The 15,986-nt window shown below is 46.1% G+C and overlaps 1 protein-coding gene across 3 annotated transcripts; it reads left to right on the top strand.

Moving 5' to 3' along the window:
- Positions 1–1,160: 1,160 nt before the first annotated feature.
- Positions 1,161–13,576, top strand: LOC119160092 (degenerin del-1-like). Of its 3 annotated transcripts, XM_075882074.1 has the most exons (11): positions 1,161–1,570; positions 3,986–4,140; positions 5,059–5,168; positions 6,205–6,365; positions 6,601–6,705; positions 7,555–7,681; positions 8,523–8,601; positions 12,237–12,288; positions 12,360–12,388; positions 12,485–12,569; positions 13,209–13,576. In XM_075882074.1, exons 1-11 carry the CDS (start codon positions 1,334–1,336, stop codon positions 13,419–13,421), a joined length of 1,353 nt encoding a protein of 450 aa, XP_075738189.1. In that variant the 5' UTR covers positions 1,161–1,333; the 3' UTR covers positions 13,422–13,576. The 3 variants fall into 3 exon arrangements, with proteins under 3 accessions (XP_075738189.1, XP_075738190.1, XP_075738191.1); XM_075882075.1 differs by lacking the exon at positions 6,601–6,705 and having other exon boundaries at positions 1,162–1,570; XM_075882076.1 differs by lacking the exons at positions 12,237–12,288; positions 12,360–12,388; positions 12,485–12,569 and having other exon boundaries at positions 1,163–1,570; positions 13,209–13,571.
- The last annotated feature ends 2,410 nt before the right edge of the window (positions 13,577–15,986 follow it).

The following is a 15,986-nucleotide window of genomic DNA, read 5'->3' as shown; positions in this document are numbered from 1 at the left end:
TTGCGATGACCGCTAAGTGACGTGCGAGTCATCAGGCCCAAAGTATCTAGTAATGTTGCATCAGGCCGTACGTTCGATAAGCAGCCACTTCATTATCAATTCTTGCCCTTTAGATTCGAACTTATACGTACTTCTCGCCACTGCATTTGATTGATTGCTTTGCTTTGAAGAAAGAGAGAGAACGCTCCAAATTGTTTGTAAAATAAATGCGTGACCCCCTGTAGGTATCAGCGGGCTTCTGTTATAAGTAACCCCTAAAGGCACAAAGAACGAGCGCTATGCTGCCTTATGCGTTTGTCGTATACTTTTGGCAACGAATCAAAACCTTCTTTGATGATGTATAGTCAGGGACACCCCATAGTAGAGTACATCGTGTTCAATATAGTCAAACATTTTTTTCTTGACAATTCTCGCCCCGCCGCGGTGGTCTAGTGGCATCGGCTGCTGACCCGCAGGTCGCGGTATCGAATCCCGGCTGCAGCGGCTGCATCCTCGATGGAGATGAAAATGCTGCCTGCCCGTGCTCTCAGATTTGTGTGCACGTTAAAGACCCCCAGGTGGCCGAAATTTTCGGAGCACTCTACTATGGCGTATCTCATAATCATATGGTGGTTTCGGGACATTAAACCTCACATATCAATCAATCTAAGCAATTTCCGTCTTTCTTTTTTCTTAACACACAATATGTGACACGTAAGTCTGTTCTCGTGACGTCATGAAGAACTAAGTCCTCGGTCAGATGGGAATTATCTTCTATTCAGCTAGGTCGTGCAGCCCGTTCTGTCTTATTATCTCGCATTGCCATCTTGCGCGATAAATTTTGTTTTTTCAATTGATTTCAACTGCGCAAGCGTAGATTGTAGCGTATATAGCCGGAAAGAGCGATATGTTGATTGCCTTAGCGCTTAGTGATGAAGTTATTTATGTGCTTTAGGAAGAAACAAGGGGTATGGAGGAGAGAGCGCCTACAGTGGACACAAGGAAGAGGCCACTGTCTCCTGATTTGCGGGGTTTAACGTCCCAAAACCACCATATGATTATGAGAGACGCCGTAGTGGAGGGCTCCGGAAATTTTGACCACCTGGGGTTCTTTAACGTGCACCCAAATCTGAGTACGCCATTGTCTCCTCTTTACACACTTTAACATCGTGTTACAATGCAATGCAGCCCGCGCTATTGTTAGCAATGGGAACACGAAAGAGCGCTGTGCATCTTCAGGTCGGCTCTGCAGCGAAGCGCCGTTCCTGGTCTTCGGCTGGCTGCGGGTTCGGCGCCCTTGCCACGGCTTCGGCGAGTGACCTGGCTTCTGGTGTGGCTGTCGCTCGCGCTGCTCATGGCGCAAGACCTGAGTGCTGTCGTGACCGACTACCTTCGCTTTGACGATATCGTAACCGTATCGGTGCACGAGCCGGCGCGACCTACCTTCCCCGCTGTGACCGTGTGCAACATGAATCCGATGCGCCTGTCGGCCCTTTGCACCCCTCGCCTGCCGCCTGTTCACGAGCACGACGAGGCATTGCAATACTGGAGGCGCCTCCTCTGCAACTCCACTGCCCACCGGGACATCGCGGTGAGGCTCTCAAGGGATCGAAAATCCCGTGGCTTGACTTTTCAACGAATTTCTATTGTATAGTGTTATCATGTGTCTGCTCGTACAAGTTGTAAGTTGTGCGATACTAATGCAGCAAAATTGACTAGACTCAGAGTTCGCAAAATTACTCTTTCGTAAGTGTATTTTCCCCTTCTTCAGCTGACTACGTTAAAGGGACACTAAAGGCAACTATCAAGTCGACGTTGATGGTTCAAATGGCGGCCCATAAACCTCGTATTGTTCGTTTCGTGCCAAGAAGGGGCCTACTCTAGAAATAAAATCACGTTTTAGTGGTCCGCATCGGGTTAGCGCACTTCAAATTACCCGCCTCAAGAAGCGCACCGACCGGACCTACTGACGTCACTCCGTGCACAACGTTGCCCAGCTTTACTGCGCTAGTAGCAGCAGACAGAAAGCAGCGGGAGCCACAGCAGCAACAACGGTCATTGATCTATTTACCACCATTGGCTTCGAGATTGCAGACGTTTTTTTATTCAACGGCGCCCCGCGAGATGACACCACCTGATCAATGTAGCTACGCGAATATTAAATTCTTGAATCATTCGCGCCATTTGAATTTGAATTCTTGAATCATTGGTGCCATTCGCGCCTCCTGTGTAGCAGGACTAACCTGTTGGCACTACAAAAACCAGTGTACGGCACGTAATTGCGTGCACGCTTAAAGATCGAAATGTTTAGGCGCTACTAATAATGAAAGTACTTTTTTCACACAGCATTGAAACGTCATGGAGGAAACATCACCAGGCCTGCGCGGAACGCGCCGCAAAGAGCGAAGGCTAGAAGAGGGGCCTTTCAGAGCGTTATTTAAACACTCTTTGGGTAACTGCTACAAGCACACTTGCAGGGTACCCACTACGCCATAATTGATAATTTTTGTGTAGTAGGGAGGCGTTTACTATGCCATCCTTCTCCACTCTTCAGAAAAACGTTGTTCCCGTTACACACTTTTACGCAATGTTTGTGAAATTTTTGGATACTGCACGTGGCTTACGACGATGAAGAATTATGTCTGAAGGTTTTTTTTTTTTTATGGGTTGGCGCATTTGACGACCCACTCGTTACGCAGTTCGCATTGTTTGTCGCCTGGTTGCATGGTTGTTCCTTTGCTGTTCCAAAACGCTTATGACTCACATTAACCGATTCTTATTCCGACATGAAGTATGCCTTAAGCCTAGTCGGCAATAGAGTTCCAAGCACCGACGTGGCTCAGTAGTAGAATGCCGGACTGGCACGCAGCGGACTCGGTTTCAAACATACCATTGTGTCCTTGGTGTTTTTCAGTTGCTATTTCGTGCGATAGTGGTTATGGACACTGGCGGCGGCGGACAACTACGGCGCATGTGACCCTTGTTGTGATTTCATTAACAGCTTTCGCTGTAAAATAAGGTGGAGGCGTGACGACGCTACGGTGAAGTTTGGGGAAAGTCGCCCCATATAGAGCCTCCGCATGTCGTTTTTGCTCAAGCAATTGTTTGCTCTTGGCCAGCATCGTTGCCATGATGACTAAAAAAAACAGGGGTACGATTGGCTACGAAAACCAAGGTGACCTGGTCGTTTCCGCGGACAAATGCACGCTATGCGCACTCAAAAAAAAAAAATACTAATAATTAATCAAGCCAAATGCGACTTTAGGTGACTAGTGTTGATTTCATGTGCGTACGCGGTCCTCTGCAATGTGTGCTTTGCTATTAGACAGACTTCTAGCCCATAGAAAGAAACCACCCAGCAAAATATCTGGACACTGTCGGTTGGCGGCCTGCGGTTCTGTTAATTGCTGCGGTGACTCTTTGGAGATGCGTGTGTTAAGTGTGGTGTGGTATGCCTAATGACACATGTGTCTTTGCAAGATTTGAGTATTGTAAAAAAAAAAAAAAACTTGCTTTCAATAGTTTTCGGAAACCCAGCCGTTAAGTTAACAGCTGTGTTTTCTACGAGAAGGAGCCACATCCATTCCACTGGATGCGAATGAAGCGTTACCAACGAGCCCAGAATGTAGCGCTTGTTCTGACTCTCGAAGATAAGGGGCAGCAGTTAGGATGATGGCGATGCGGGCTTATTAGTGCGAGTTAGATTGCACTACAATCGATCAGTTCAACAAAGTGTTTTGCATTGTTACTGAATGTTTTGTCTTTTGGGTTTCAATTTTAGCACATTGTCTTTTGGTTTTCCCTCTCTTGTTTTCTTAATGTTAAGCATGCAATCTGTTCTTGTTGCAAATATCCACACTTACTATTTAGTTTCTGTAAAAACCTGAATGTGCAGCATTAGGACCTAACTCCTGGATATATGTTATGTGTGCGTAGGTCCCGCTAGCCTTAATTAAGTTCCAATTTTATTCCTATAGCTCGTTTGCACGTTATACTTTGTATACAGTTGAGCACGGAGGACCTGGAACAACAGCGAGAACTGACCGATTGGATCAAGACAGTGTTCCGCGACAATCAATTTGCTGACCTTCACCTGGGACATCAAATGAATGCGATGGTGCGACAGTGCACCCTGAATGGCGAAGACTGCCATAAGGACAAGTACGCAACGCATGGCCGGCTTGTTGATCACGTTGGAAGCGGCGACAGTAATCCCTTTTCTCGCACAAACAAGGGCTAGCCCGACTGGCGTCACGTGGACATGACGTCACGTAAATCCGGATTCAAGCCAGGCTGACGTGAACACAAGCTGTCAGAACGGCTCACGAAAATACTAAAAGCCACTGATCGTGACGCCAGCAGCCTGTTCACGTGACGTCATGAAGGTACAAGCTGTCCGTCGGTCAATATAAGAGGTATAGCAATTATAGATTGTACTCTACCATGTTTCGCAATGCAACAGGATAGGTAGGTGGACTAGTTGGTATATTTCATATTCGTTCGGCTAAATAAAAGCGCGGGAACGCACAACAGACAGAGAAGTACTGAGAAGTAAAGACATGCGATCACGTTGTGCACGATCAAGCGAACTGCATTTCATTTTGTGCGCTTTCGACGATAGAATTGAAGATGACATCGCGCAACCGCAAGGAACGAAATCCTTACAATGGCTGAACTCCGCGGGCATCGTTAATAAGTAAGTGTCGAAAACGTACCTATAGAAAGAGAACTGAAGGCGTCAAACAAACCCCTCCCTCGTCTTTGAACTCGAAGTGTTTTAGTGTACCTGTAATTGAACTTGTCGCCATACACGTCACAACAGCATTTCTGTGTTGTTCGTGTATTCGTCTCAGTCACGGCACTCGGAGTGGACCATGAGCATTTTAATGGTTATTTATGGTATACATTTGAAACCTAATTTCTAAAGAAGCTTCTAAAGACTTCGTTTTTGCATGCTAGCGCAAAAAAAAAAAACACCGCTGGACGTAGCAAAATGATAATAAGTTACAGAGTGGTTCGACTGTATGCCATTTTTGTTCACGGTGTAACGCAAATATGTTTGTGTCAATATTCACTCAGCCTTCTTGGGATGAAGTCGGTGCACCCATACGGAGAATGTGTCTGCGTCGGCTGCAATCGGAAAAGGGGCACACATTACGTCAGAGACATGAATGACGGATGCAGACATGGTAAGAACATCATCGTTAATACGTGATAAGTTGGGAAAGTCGTTTCACGGTCGCGAGTTGCGACTATTCTTCCGCTATGTCTTTGTTACGTTCACGTTTAAAACAGAACCCTCTTTTTCGAAAACTGCTAACTCGTCAAACAAAATTAGTCCTGCCGTTGGCGCTTGCCACTCATGTTGCCAATATTTTGCTGTATATAAATACTTTTTTGCAGGCTATAGTTGCCTAATAGCGAAATCTTGACGTGTTGCCCAAGCAGACAGAAATAAAAAAAAGCAGAAGAAGAGACAGAATAGAGGGCATGCTACCAACTGTTTATCTTGAGATCAAGAAAACTGATAGTGTATGATAGTATATGATAGAGAGATAAAGATGCAAGGAAAGGCAGGGAGGTTAACCAGACGCACATCCGGTTTGCTACCCTGCACTGGGGAAGGGATGAAGGGGAGAAAAGAGGTTGCAGAGAGATGAGAAGGTACACACAATCACGAGCACACTCGGGGTGCACACACAGTCTGCAGGCGGTCGCTCAGGTGATAGTGCAGGATATTGTAATACATATGCCTTGCGGTATATAAAGTACGTGTTTATATAATGACTTCTTGATATCAAAATGAATTGTTGGTAGTTTGCGCTCTATAATGTCTTCCCCCCCCTTTTTTTTTCTTCTTTCAGCGTTTGCAGCACGCCTACGCAGTTCGACGTCAGTTGCTCTCCCTGGTCTTTTCTTTTTTTTTATTCTTTCTCCCGTTTCTAAGTGAGAAAATGTGGCATACAAGTACACTGCCACCTTTTTCATTATGTTATTCTGACTTCTGTATCACCCGGCTCGGGTCATAACCCCCCGTTAAACTTTTTTTTTGAAGTTTGTTAAATGTTTTAAGTGAAATATTTCAAATGTATACATATAGGCATATGACAATGTTTGAGTACCGCGTTCAAAATGTAGATGGAGTGAGACAGATGGGAAGCTATTGCATACTAATGAAGACGCTTTTCTCTCGCGACGATCCCCTTAATTCCTGTGTCCACCCAGGACTGAGCCTGGTCCTGGACGTGGAGCTGAATGAATACGTCCCGCTCACCGTCGAAGCTGGATTCGCCATTATGGTTCACTACCCGTGGCGCGAGATTGACGTCGCCAAAGATGTCACGTTCGTGGCACCCGGCTTCTCTACCTACATATCCGTGGACCGCGTGAGTCAAGTTCGATGACTTGGCTACGATCGTTTTGCTTCAATTGAGTCCAAATACAGAATCACCATATAAATACAGAATCACCATATAAATACAGAATCACCATATAAACCTTGGCTTAAAAAATACCAATACAGACTTTTTTTTTTATGGAAAGAGTTAGTCGCCCCTGCACGGCTTACTCTGTACGTATAGAGAGAAATGTCGGTTGCGTGCATGTTCTGCCGTGTTGCAGGCCGAGTTTAAGAGGCTGGGCCATCCCTATCAGAACCCGTGTCGCAGTCAGTGGCCACCCGAGATAAGCGAATACGTCGACAGCGAGAAGCACTACACCGCGCATGTGAGTATATGAGGGGAAGAAACATAGCGAGATTTGCGGGGTTCGCGATAATCGAACTTCACTGTATACGTGCGCGGGAACAAACCCTTAGAGATACATTACTGAATAACCGTGTTTTTGGGACGCAGGAGGCAAACTAATGTCAGTCCATGTCGGCAGATTAGTCGTATCAAATTAGAAACATTCAGTTTGTTGTGAAATCAGTGCCACTCGTAGATATTGTGGATTTGGCAGTCCGGACATTCAAGAAACGCGTTGCTAATAAGTACATTTACACTACCACATTTGTTTTAGAACGATGTTTTAAGTTCACAGCATTCACCCGGTCGTTTTTATTTTGATGGAGGCGAAATGCGGAGATCCGTGTACTCATATTTAGGCGTACGCAAGGAGGTGTAAAAAAAAAAAAAACGTAAAGAGCGCCAGATGGTCAAAATTTCTCGAACCCTCCATACGGCGTCTCTCTCCAGACTATTGTGGGTTTGGGACGTAAAACATCGATTATGATTAGGTTGATGCGGCTGGCCAACCAAAACAGATATTACCTTTAAGTGATTGCACGCTCGAGCATAAATTTTCCAAGCGACGTTATTACGAAGCTGCGGCGTGCCTGTAACAGTCACCTTTTCTCACAAACTGTCGCATATAATTTGATAGTTGCCTTCTCCCTTTGAAACGCACACGTTGTTTCACGTATGCCCTTTTTACGATCAGAAGTATGCACATATTTGCTGAGGTACTTTATTAGCGACTGCACCATTAGAGGGAGTATGCTAGATCATGAAAATTATTATGAAACCACGAGAATACGTTTGCAGATATACATTGTAAATTTGTTGTTCTCGACAGGAATGCCGTGACTACTGCTACCAAGTTCAAATCTTTGAAGCGTGTGGCTGCGTTTCTCCGCAGTACATGCGCCCTGGCAGAGGCCCCATAAACGACGCTCCCACCTGCCCCCTCGAAGGCACTGCTGGTGAGAACTACCGAGCCGCACTGCTATTTCTCGACGCTGACACTTACAGTGTCTGTAGTCGCTGAAGACATCGCAATGAACAGTGGCGCTGTTCAAAGCTTGAGCTATAGGTCCGGTGGTGTGCCCGGAAACTGTGGCTTTCCTCAGCCGGAGTGATGACGTCACCATGCGCCGCTTAGCAAAGTGTTGGAGGAAGGAGCAGGAGGAGAGGGAAGGGAAGAGGTGAAAGGCAGGGAGGTCAACCAGACGCACGTCCGGTTTGCTACCCTGCACTGGGGGAAGGGGATTAAAGGAGAAGAGAGAGAGAAGTGAGGGGCAACGTGTGTGTAGATGTCACCTTGTCCACTGCACGGAAAAGAGCAACTGGGAAGCAGAGATGAGGAGAAGAGGAATAATTAAAACAAAACAAATCTTTTGAGTGTGGAGGCACTCGAACCCCGGTACCTGAAGTCTGAACGTGAGCGGCGTGATCTCTCCCAACCGTATTATTGCTTTGATATGGTAGAGAGAACGAGAAAGAGAAAGAAAGGAAAAGAGAGAATCAAACAGAGAGAGAAAGGAAAGTATAGCCATGCATAGTATAGTATAGTATAGCAAGGGGGTAAGTGAGGGTGAGGAGCAGAGAGAAGGGAAGAGTGTATAGAACATAGCATAGCTGTGTGCACTGCAACATAGCAAGGGGGGTGACAAAGGGAAATGAGTGAACAGTAGTGTTGTAAGGATGATAAGAGCTCCGCTGTTTCCAAATCTTCGCACCAGTAGCGTGTGGCTGCACCAATATTGGTCTCGACATAATTATACCGTACTGCAGCGAAATTAAACTTGAACCCTTCGACCGCAGGCCCTGTCACGTGCGCGAAAACGACGGAGATGAAAATCGGCCGTGGAGGCGGGAGCTGCGAATGCTCCCAACCGTGCCTGTGAGTGTTCCGACGTTCGAAGCTTGATAACATTGCTCTAAGGAAATTCTGTAATCGTAGAAGGAAAGTCATAGATAAACACAACAAGTGCTAAGTGATACTGCCGTTTAAATTATGTGAATTTACTGAGCTTGCAGTTTATCTGAAAAGTTGAACGAATCGCGCAAAATTTTGTAATTTTTTATCAGTTACCCTTGCTTTTCTTTATCAAATATACACAACTATGTATGTTTACGGGACTTGCCTGGTCTCCCATATATATATATATATATATATATATATATATATATATATATATATATATATATATATATATATATATATATATATATATATATATATATATATATATATATATATATATATAATGGGAGTAATAATTCAATGGGCCAGTTAGTCTTCGTGAAGGTATGGGATATGGCACAACGGGAGCGTTGTCAACAAGGATAAATATATTTATTTCCCAACAGTTTCGGGAGGGGACCTCCCTTCATCAGGGGATGAGTTATACTAGGAAGTGTATAACTCATCCCCTGATGAAGGGAGGTCCCCTCCCGAAACTGTTGGGAAATAAATATATTTATCCTTGTTGACAACGCTCCCGTTGTGCCATATCCTATACCTTCATATATATATATATATATATATATATATATATATATATATATATATATATATATATATATATATATATATATATATATATATATTGTAACGACGAGAAATAAGAGACAACGCCTTTGCTGCAGGCCGGCTGTTCTTATTCTGCTTCCTCTTCCTCCGCTTCCGTAACCCTGCCTGCGCCCTTGCCTGAGCCCCACTATTTAATATCATTACACTCGGCCCCGACTGCGAGCCTCGTGGGCTACCGACAATGTCTCCGGTGGGCGGCATTGACTATTCCGAGGTGGCCGGGCTCGGCCAAGCTGATATTTCACATGGAAGTCTGTTGAAGGAGATTCCGGAGGACGACACTGGCTGTGACGTGATGGTCGGTGCAGGCGTCGTCCACGATGGGGCCAACGCTGTTGACCCGGACAAGATGCCGCTAGCAGGAGATACAGACTCCTGCAAAGTGGCCGCGTTGGTTTAATCTCGTCGGTCTGAGCATCCTGTCGCAGTCGCGTTACAAATGCTGGAAATAGTCCACGCTGCACCGTCACCTGCTGCACTGAGCGTCGACGCCTGCGTTGCTTGCGGTGTGGCAAGGGGCGTCGGGGTGTCTTTGTAGTCATCTGAGAGCCGAGCTCAGGTTGCAGCTTGAGAGGCAACGCGTGCTCTTGCAGCACTGCCTTTGTCGGACTCATGCTCAAGCTGCTTATTCCTATAGTTTCACGTGCAGTAGAGCCTTCATTGTCAGATGACCTGTCACCAACCGGAAGTATTACCTTCTCTGGTAGGTCTTTGCTGACAGTGACTTTGAAGGAAGCGGCGCTTAGCGTGTGGCAGACGTCCGCACACTCGGCCACAGACTGACGTGATATCAGGAGATGTCGCTTCGAAGTGAGGGTCAGCACCGTAGGGCCGTTCGTCCCAGGGCAGGTGGTCAAATTGGCTGTCGGGAAGCTGCAAAATACAGCTGAAGCCGCGAGGGTGGTCTCCTTCTGGGATCTATTCTCGGTAGCGGTCGCGTAAGACTGGGTGGCCGTGGAGAGGTGATGGTGACTCCGTCCAAAAGCAGCTATGAGCTTGTCACTCCAGTCCACCCAGGACGTCTGCCGCACGCCTTCGTATCGATGCCAAGCCGCGGCAGCATTCCGAAGGCGGTCTATGGCCATGCCCCACTTCTTTTGGTCCGTCCACGCTGCGTGATCTCCGACAGCGTTGACGGTTGCCACCCATTCCCTGGCATCGTCCTGGAAGCCGCGAAACTCCGGTAGCTCGAAGGAAATCGGCGATGGCGGGACTGCGGGCAAAACTCCGAAATGTGCCCACGCCAAGCAGTTCACTTGCTCTGATACCTCCGTGAGAGAACGTCCGAGATTGCGACGGTTCTCGGGCGAGCTTACCTCGAAGTTTTGTGAGGCGGCCGCAGCCAACATGGCATTGAGTGCGCACAATGTTGGCAAGATGGCAGGACGTAGCTGGGAGCTCGACGCTATGAGGGCGTTGGTCGTGACGCGGAGTTGCGCGATGGTATGCTGCAGCTCCGCTGCGCTGTCGTGCGATCCGCACGAAGAGCCAAGGCCCGCCTCAGCGGAGGATACAGTGACTGCGGTACTCGAGGTGGTACAATTGCTGACCAAGGACGCGTGGACGGCGTCCCTTGGAAATCCAGCTGTGGTAGGAATCGTGGACATGGGTTCCAGGGCGCTGGAAGCGTCAACGACGTTCCCAGGCAAGCGGAACCCATGTGATGAGTTGTGACCTGGTACTGTGGCGTAGATGAAGCGGTCTTGCGCCGCCGGGTAGGCCTCGACGCCGTACACGGTGGGTGCTTGAAGCGCCGACAGGTTGCCAGGTATGGAGGAGGCATGTACGCCATCCCTAGGTGAGAGAGGCCCGTGCGCATGGTTGCCGCGACGTGTCGCGTCCCAGGACAAGTTTCCCGGAACCACAACGGAGGCCTGGACGCCATCCGTCGGTACTGGGATCGATGCTGGCCGCGACGGACGCCTTGCGGGTTCCATCAGCGAAGAAGCGTGACGGCGTTCCTTATGGTGAACTGGTACCGGTAACGGGTGCTGGAGCCGCCGAGGAGGCCTTGACGCCGTCCCCGAACGGTGGTGTCAGTAAACAGCTGCCGAGGAGGGCTTGACGCCGTCCTCAAGCGACGCTTACCGCGGCTGCACGTCGGCGGGCGTTGTGGATGACGAAACCGAGACGTAAGCCGTTTTCTTCGTCGACTGCGCCATTGTAACGACGAGAAATAAGAGACAACGCCTTTGCTGCAGGCCGGCTGTTCTTATTCTGCTTCCTCTTCCTCCGCTTCCGTAACCCTGCCTGCGCCCTTGCCTGAGCCCCACTATTTAATATCATTACAATATATATATATATATATATATATATATATATATATATATATATATATATATATATATATGATATGTGATATGTGATAGCTCAGTGGTTAGAGCATCGAACGCGTAATTCGAAGGTCGTAGGTTCGATTCCTGCTCACAGTTGGTAATTTTTTCATCCACTTTTCTTTCTTCTTATTTACATTCCATTGGTTTTAATAACTTCCCCTGTACATTCCTTGGCATTACTGTCTGTTATATCTCATTAACATTGTGTTAAAACACGGAAAAATGAGCCCTTAGGTATACACTTTTTTCCCTTATATATATATATATATATATATATATATATATATATATATATATATATATATATATATATATATATATATATATATATATATACGTTTATAGTACAGTGCTCTTGTCTAAGCAACCCTCTTCAAATTCATGGAACGTGCTGTATTCAGTTCCTAAACATGTTTATGTAGAGTTCCTTTTGATGCTCCGATTTCTGCGTCACTTTGGTGTATCAGCAAACTTGGCTGTATAAAAGATCAAGAGTAACCGAAACATCCACGCCAGCTTTCCAAGCTTTTTCGCGCCGAAGCCTGAATTTATTCTTATGTACAGCTTTATAAAGCGGTCATGTCTTTTGTCGTTGCATTCAATCAGGGATATCGCGTACTACACTTCAACGAGTACCACAGCATTGCACACACGGAAGGTAAGGAAGAGCTGTGTTTTTTTAAGTATCTCCTTCTCGAAGAAAAAGTACATTTAGTGCTTTAACCACAGGGGATGAATACTTCAAGTGGCGATAAGAGGTATGTGCCATATGAAAACTATCTGTTGGCCTTCTGATTTATTAGGAAAGCGTTTAACGTTCATTTATTGTATTCTACAAATGCTGCGGCTCATAGCTTTCCTGGCGGACACCAAGCAGTGGTCAACGTTTACCGGCAGTCACCTCAGACACGCGTGAGAGCAAGGGCCCCTAAAGTGCAGGTGAGGACGACTGAAAAAAAAAAACACAAACTCGCATAGTTTTTTATGCACTCGTTTAAGACTTCTCGAAGGTGGAAGCTATATTCTTTTTATCTTTATTTTCAGTCTATGTACTGACTCTCTCCCGCCCTCCTCGGGAGCCGTCTGTGCCTAACATTGTTTTTCACAGCTTCTAGGATCGGGGGCAACGCAAGCTCTCTGCATTTCCGCTGGTTTTGCATCGCCTCAGTGAACGGTACACGCCTATAACCAAATGACGGCATGGGGAAAGAACTCCATGAACGACGATATGTGATGACGTCATAATTTGGTGCGTCACGCTATGCGATGCATATGGTGACGTCACATATTTTAGAGATCTGTGACTCGTCACTTGATGATTTTTAGCAATCCTTGTGTTGGCGCTCAGACCACTCGACGCCGACTGATTATGTACATTCGACGGGGCTTTTAAGGGTTTAGCCTTAATAACAATGCCTGTATATTGTTCATGGCCATTAACGGGTCTAAGAGGTCGTGAGATGACTATTATGTGTCTACTTAATTTTATTGTTCTTACTTCCATGACCTATTCAGTAAACGGTGCTTCAGAGCACATCCAGACGGGTGCGCTTATGTAATGAACGTTTTGATTCGCAGTTCGCCACCGTGCTCAGCCGTGCCGGGGGCCTGTTGGGCATGTACCTGGGAGTGTCCATTCTCCTACTACTTAATCTGGCTGACGCCCTGGCGACGGCGCTTGTCCAGTGGATCTCCACGAAGCACTGGCGCCAACGTTTCTCGCATCTTCGCCACGAATTCCTGACGAGACCGAGTCGCGAGAATAAACCTCCGCTGTCACTCATTTTGTGAACCATCGAAAAAAAAAAATGAAATTATTATTTGTCCTTGCAAGCTTAAACTGCTGCGCAATCTGTGGCCTGCATCTGGAGTTACGTCGTGTTCATGCCATCGATCCTTTTCAAGCATATCGGTTTTGTTGCAGTCTTTAAAAAGCTGCAATTTATCAATTATTAATTAGCTATTTAATCAATGCTTTTGACGAATATTTATTAAATGTATGATGCTCTATTGCACTTTTATGCCTCTGTATCGGTCAGTTTTTGTGGTTTGGTCAGTATAAGATTCGTGTGCCAGAGCCACTGCGAAATTATAAATCTAGTCACTTCCTTTTGGCAACATTGCCCCTCATTTTCATTGACGTAATTAGCGGTATTCATTTGTGACACCAAATACACATACAGGGCTGACGTGACATACACCCACGGCGCAATTGAAACAACAGTAGTTATCATTAAAAATCACTTTATTTCTGTATCAAGTTACAGATCGACCTGCATTTTTTATTTATACAATGCAGCGGGTACCCAGTTTGATAGCTTACTTATTAAATGATACATTGGCCAAATAAAAAAGTGATTTATTTTTACAATAAAATATAACGTCGAATAATAGCAATCTGCGCCCTGCTAAATCGAGTCTGACTGTACAATAAAGAAAGTAATTTGTGTTGTTTTACCTGCAAGACCCGTAATATTATTATGACGTACACGCCGTCGTGGGTGGCCCTGGCTTAATTTTGACCACAAGGGACTCTTTAACTTGAATCAAGGTACGCGGGTGTTCTTGCATCGCACCCCGCTGTTGAGATATGGTCGCCGTGGCCGGGAATCGAACCCGCGTCCTCGAACCTTCAGCTTACGGCTCATGGTACCAACATGATTGTCTTCATTCAGCTTTATTTGATTTGCCGAATAAATATGTTTGGGGGCTCGACAGGTATGACTGGTCTAGAGCGTTCTTTCTGTAAAGCACTCCATGTGGTCACCGTGTGTTGAAACGTAACCGCGAAACAAAAACGGCATTTCAGAATCGGCGCCACTATTTTAGTAATTTTGGCGATCAATATCGACACGCTGTTCAAACCCTGGCGTCAACTCTCCTTCAGCAATAACCGGTGTTTGAGACATTGTAATGCTTTTCTTTCAAGTGACAACGTTTCCTGGCAATTTGTGACAACTTAATTCCCCCACCCCACCCCCGCGCACTCGTATCTTCTTCGCTGTCTCGGCCCTAGCGAGACCAATTTGCGTAAATGTGGCCCGCTGGCTGAGGCGAGTTTGAGACCCTTGCTTTCTTACACGCTAAGCTATCTTCTGAGAGTCCTAAGAACTGTGAACCGAGGTTTACGGCATGTCGTCAATTGCTCGAATAACCCCGTTGGTAATGCGAAAGCGCGTTGGCGATGTGCCTTAGAACGCTGCGCCATTTTTCTCCGAGCTGCATTTGTCGGAGAAAAATGACGCTGACTTTTTCTTTATTTTCTCATTTTTTCTCTCTTGTTGTTGTCAGGTGACCGCGGTGCTTTTATGGTAGGCGTGTGGTAGGCGTTTCTTAAGCGAAGGTCGATTTTGCAGGCTTAAACTCAGTCCGCGTCCTGAATAAAGACTGAAGTATCGATCTCAGATCCTGCCATTAGCCTTTAGCCATACTTCTAAGCAGTGGTCGCAGAACAACGAAAGCAGTGGGCAGGTTATGATTGCTACTGTTTTCTTCGACTCACACGAGGGTATACGCTCAGTGCAGATTTTCGGTGTTGCCATGAGACCTCCATACTGGAGCACCGAATACAGCTGAGCTAAATGCCCTTCGTGTCATTATCAGCAATCTAAATTCGCAACACCTATCTTCAACACCGTTGATATTTCTTTGGCGTCCATGCTTTTTACCATGGATCGTAGGATTCGTGTAACCAGTCACGGCGCCCCTTTGGAGAACGAGACCAGTGCACACGCGAAAGGTGAGTTTGGTGCAACTTTCGCCTGACATTGAAAGGGGGGAATTATATATGTGTGAAAATTCCTGCTTAAGCGCCACCATAGCCTACGCCGGCTTTGAGTTATCGCTAGCTATTCCCACAAGCGTCCTCAAGGGCACGCATCAGGCCAGAATGGGGGATAGATTACATACCGACGGGGCCCATTTTTCTTCTCTCCACCTTGTTTCCAGTCACAAAATAAAAACAAAGCGAAATGATCACTTGCACAAGGTGTGTAATTTTATACCTGCGGTACACGTAGAATTCAACACACGCATCGTATACTACAGTTGCAATGCTGCACTCCGGAACCAAGACCAAGTGGTTTTCTCAGCTACTATTTGACGTGACTGAACACATCGCAGAAAAGTCGCCACGTAGTGACATTATGACACGCATTATCAGACATGACATTATGCCCTAAATTGTGCAAAAATTTTATCAAGTTAGGTTTGCTTAATCACGAGAAAACGGGCTCTTCGCTGCTTGCGGTTTATTCACTCCCTGTGTTACTTTCAAACGTCATTAACATAAAAACCAATTAATAAATTAATCCAACAGCCTTATTAAATTTTAATAAATAGGAATGTACAACATGA

This window comes from Rhipicephalus microplus, chromosome 2 (assembly GCF_043290135.1).
Source record: "Rhipicephalus microplus isolate Deutch F79 chromosome 2, USDA_Rmic, whole genome shotgun sequence".
NCBI classification, from domain to species: domain Eukaryota; kingdom Metazoa; phylum Arthropoda; class Arachnida; order Ixodida; family Ixodidae; genus Rhipicephalus; species Rhipicephalus microplus.
Note: the sequence above shows the minus strand (reverse complement) of the source record. Positions and strands in the feature narration are given on the sequence as shown.

Bases quoted from the DNA above. Each gene is read 5' to 3' on its own strand.
- LOC119160092 (XM_075882074.1), top strand. From the start codon at position 1,334: ATGGCGCAAGACCTGAGTGCTGTCGTGACCGACTACCTTCGCTTTGAC. The intron at 6,366-6,600 runs GTGAGTCAAGTT...GCCGTGTTGCAG, and splicing joins CCTACATATCCGTGGACCGC to GCCGAGTTTAAGAGGCTGGG. The intron at 12,389-12,484 runs GTATGTGCCATA...TGCGGCTCATAG, and splicing joins ACTTCAAGTGGCGATAAGAG to CTTTCCTGGCGGACACCAAG.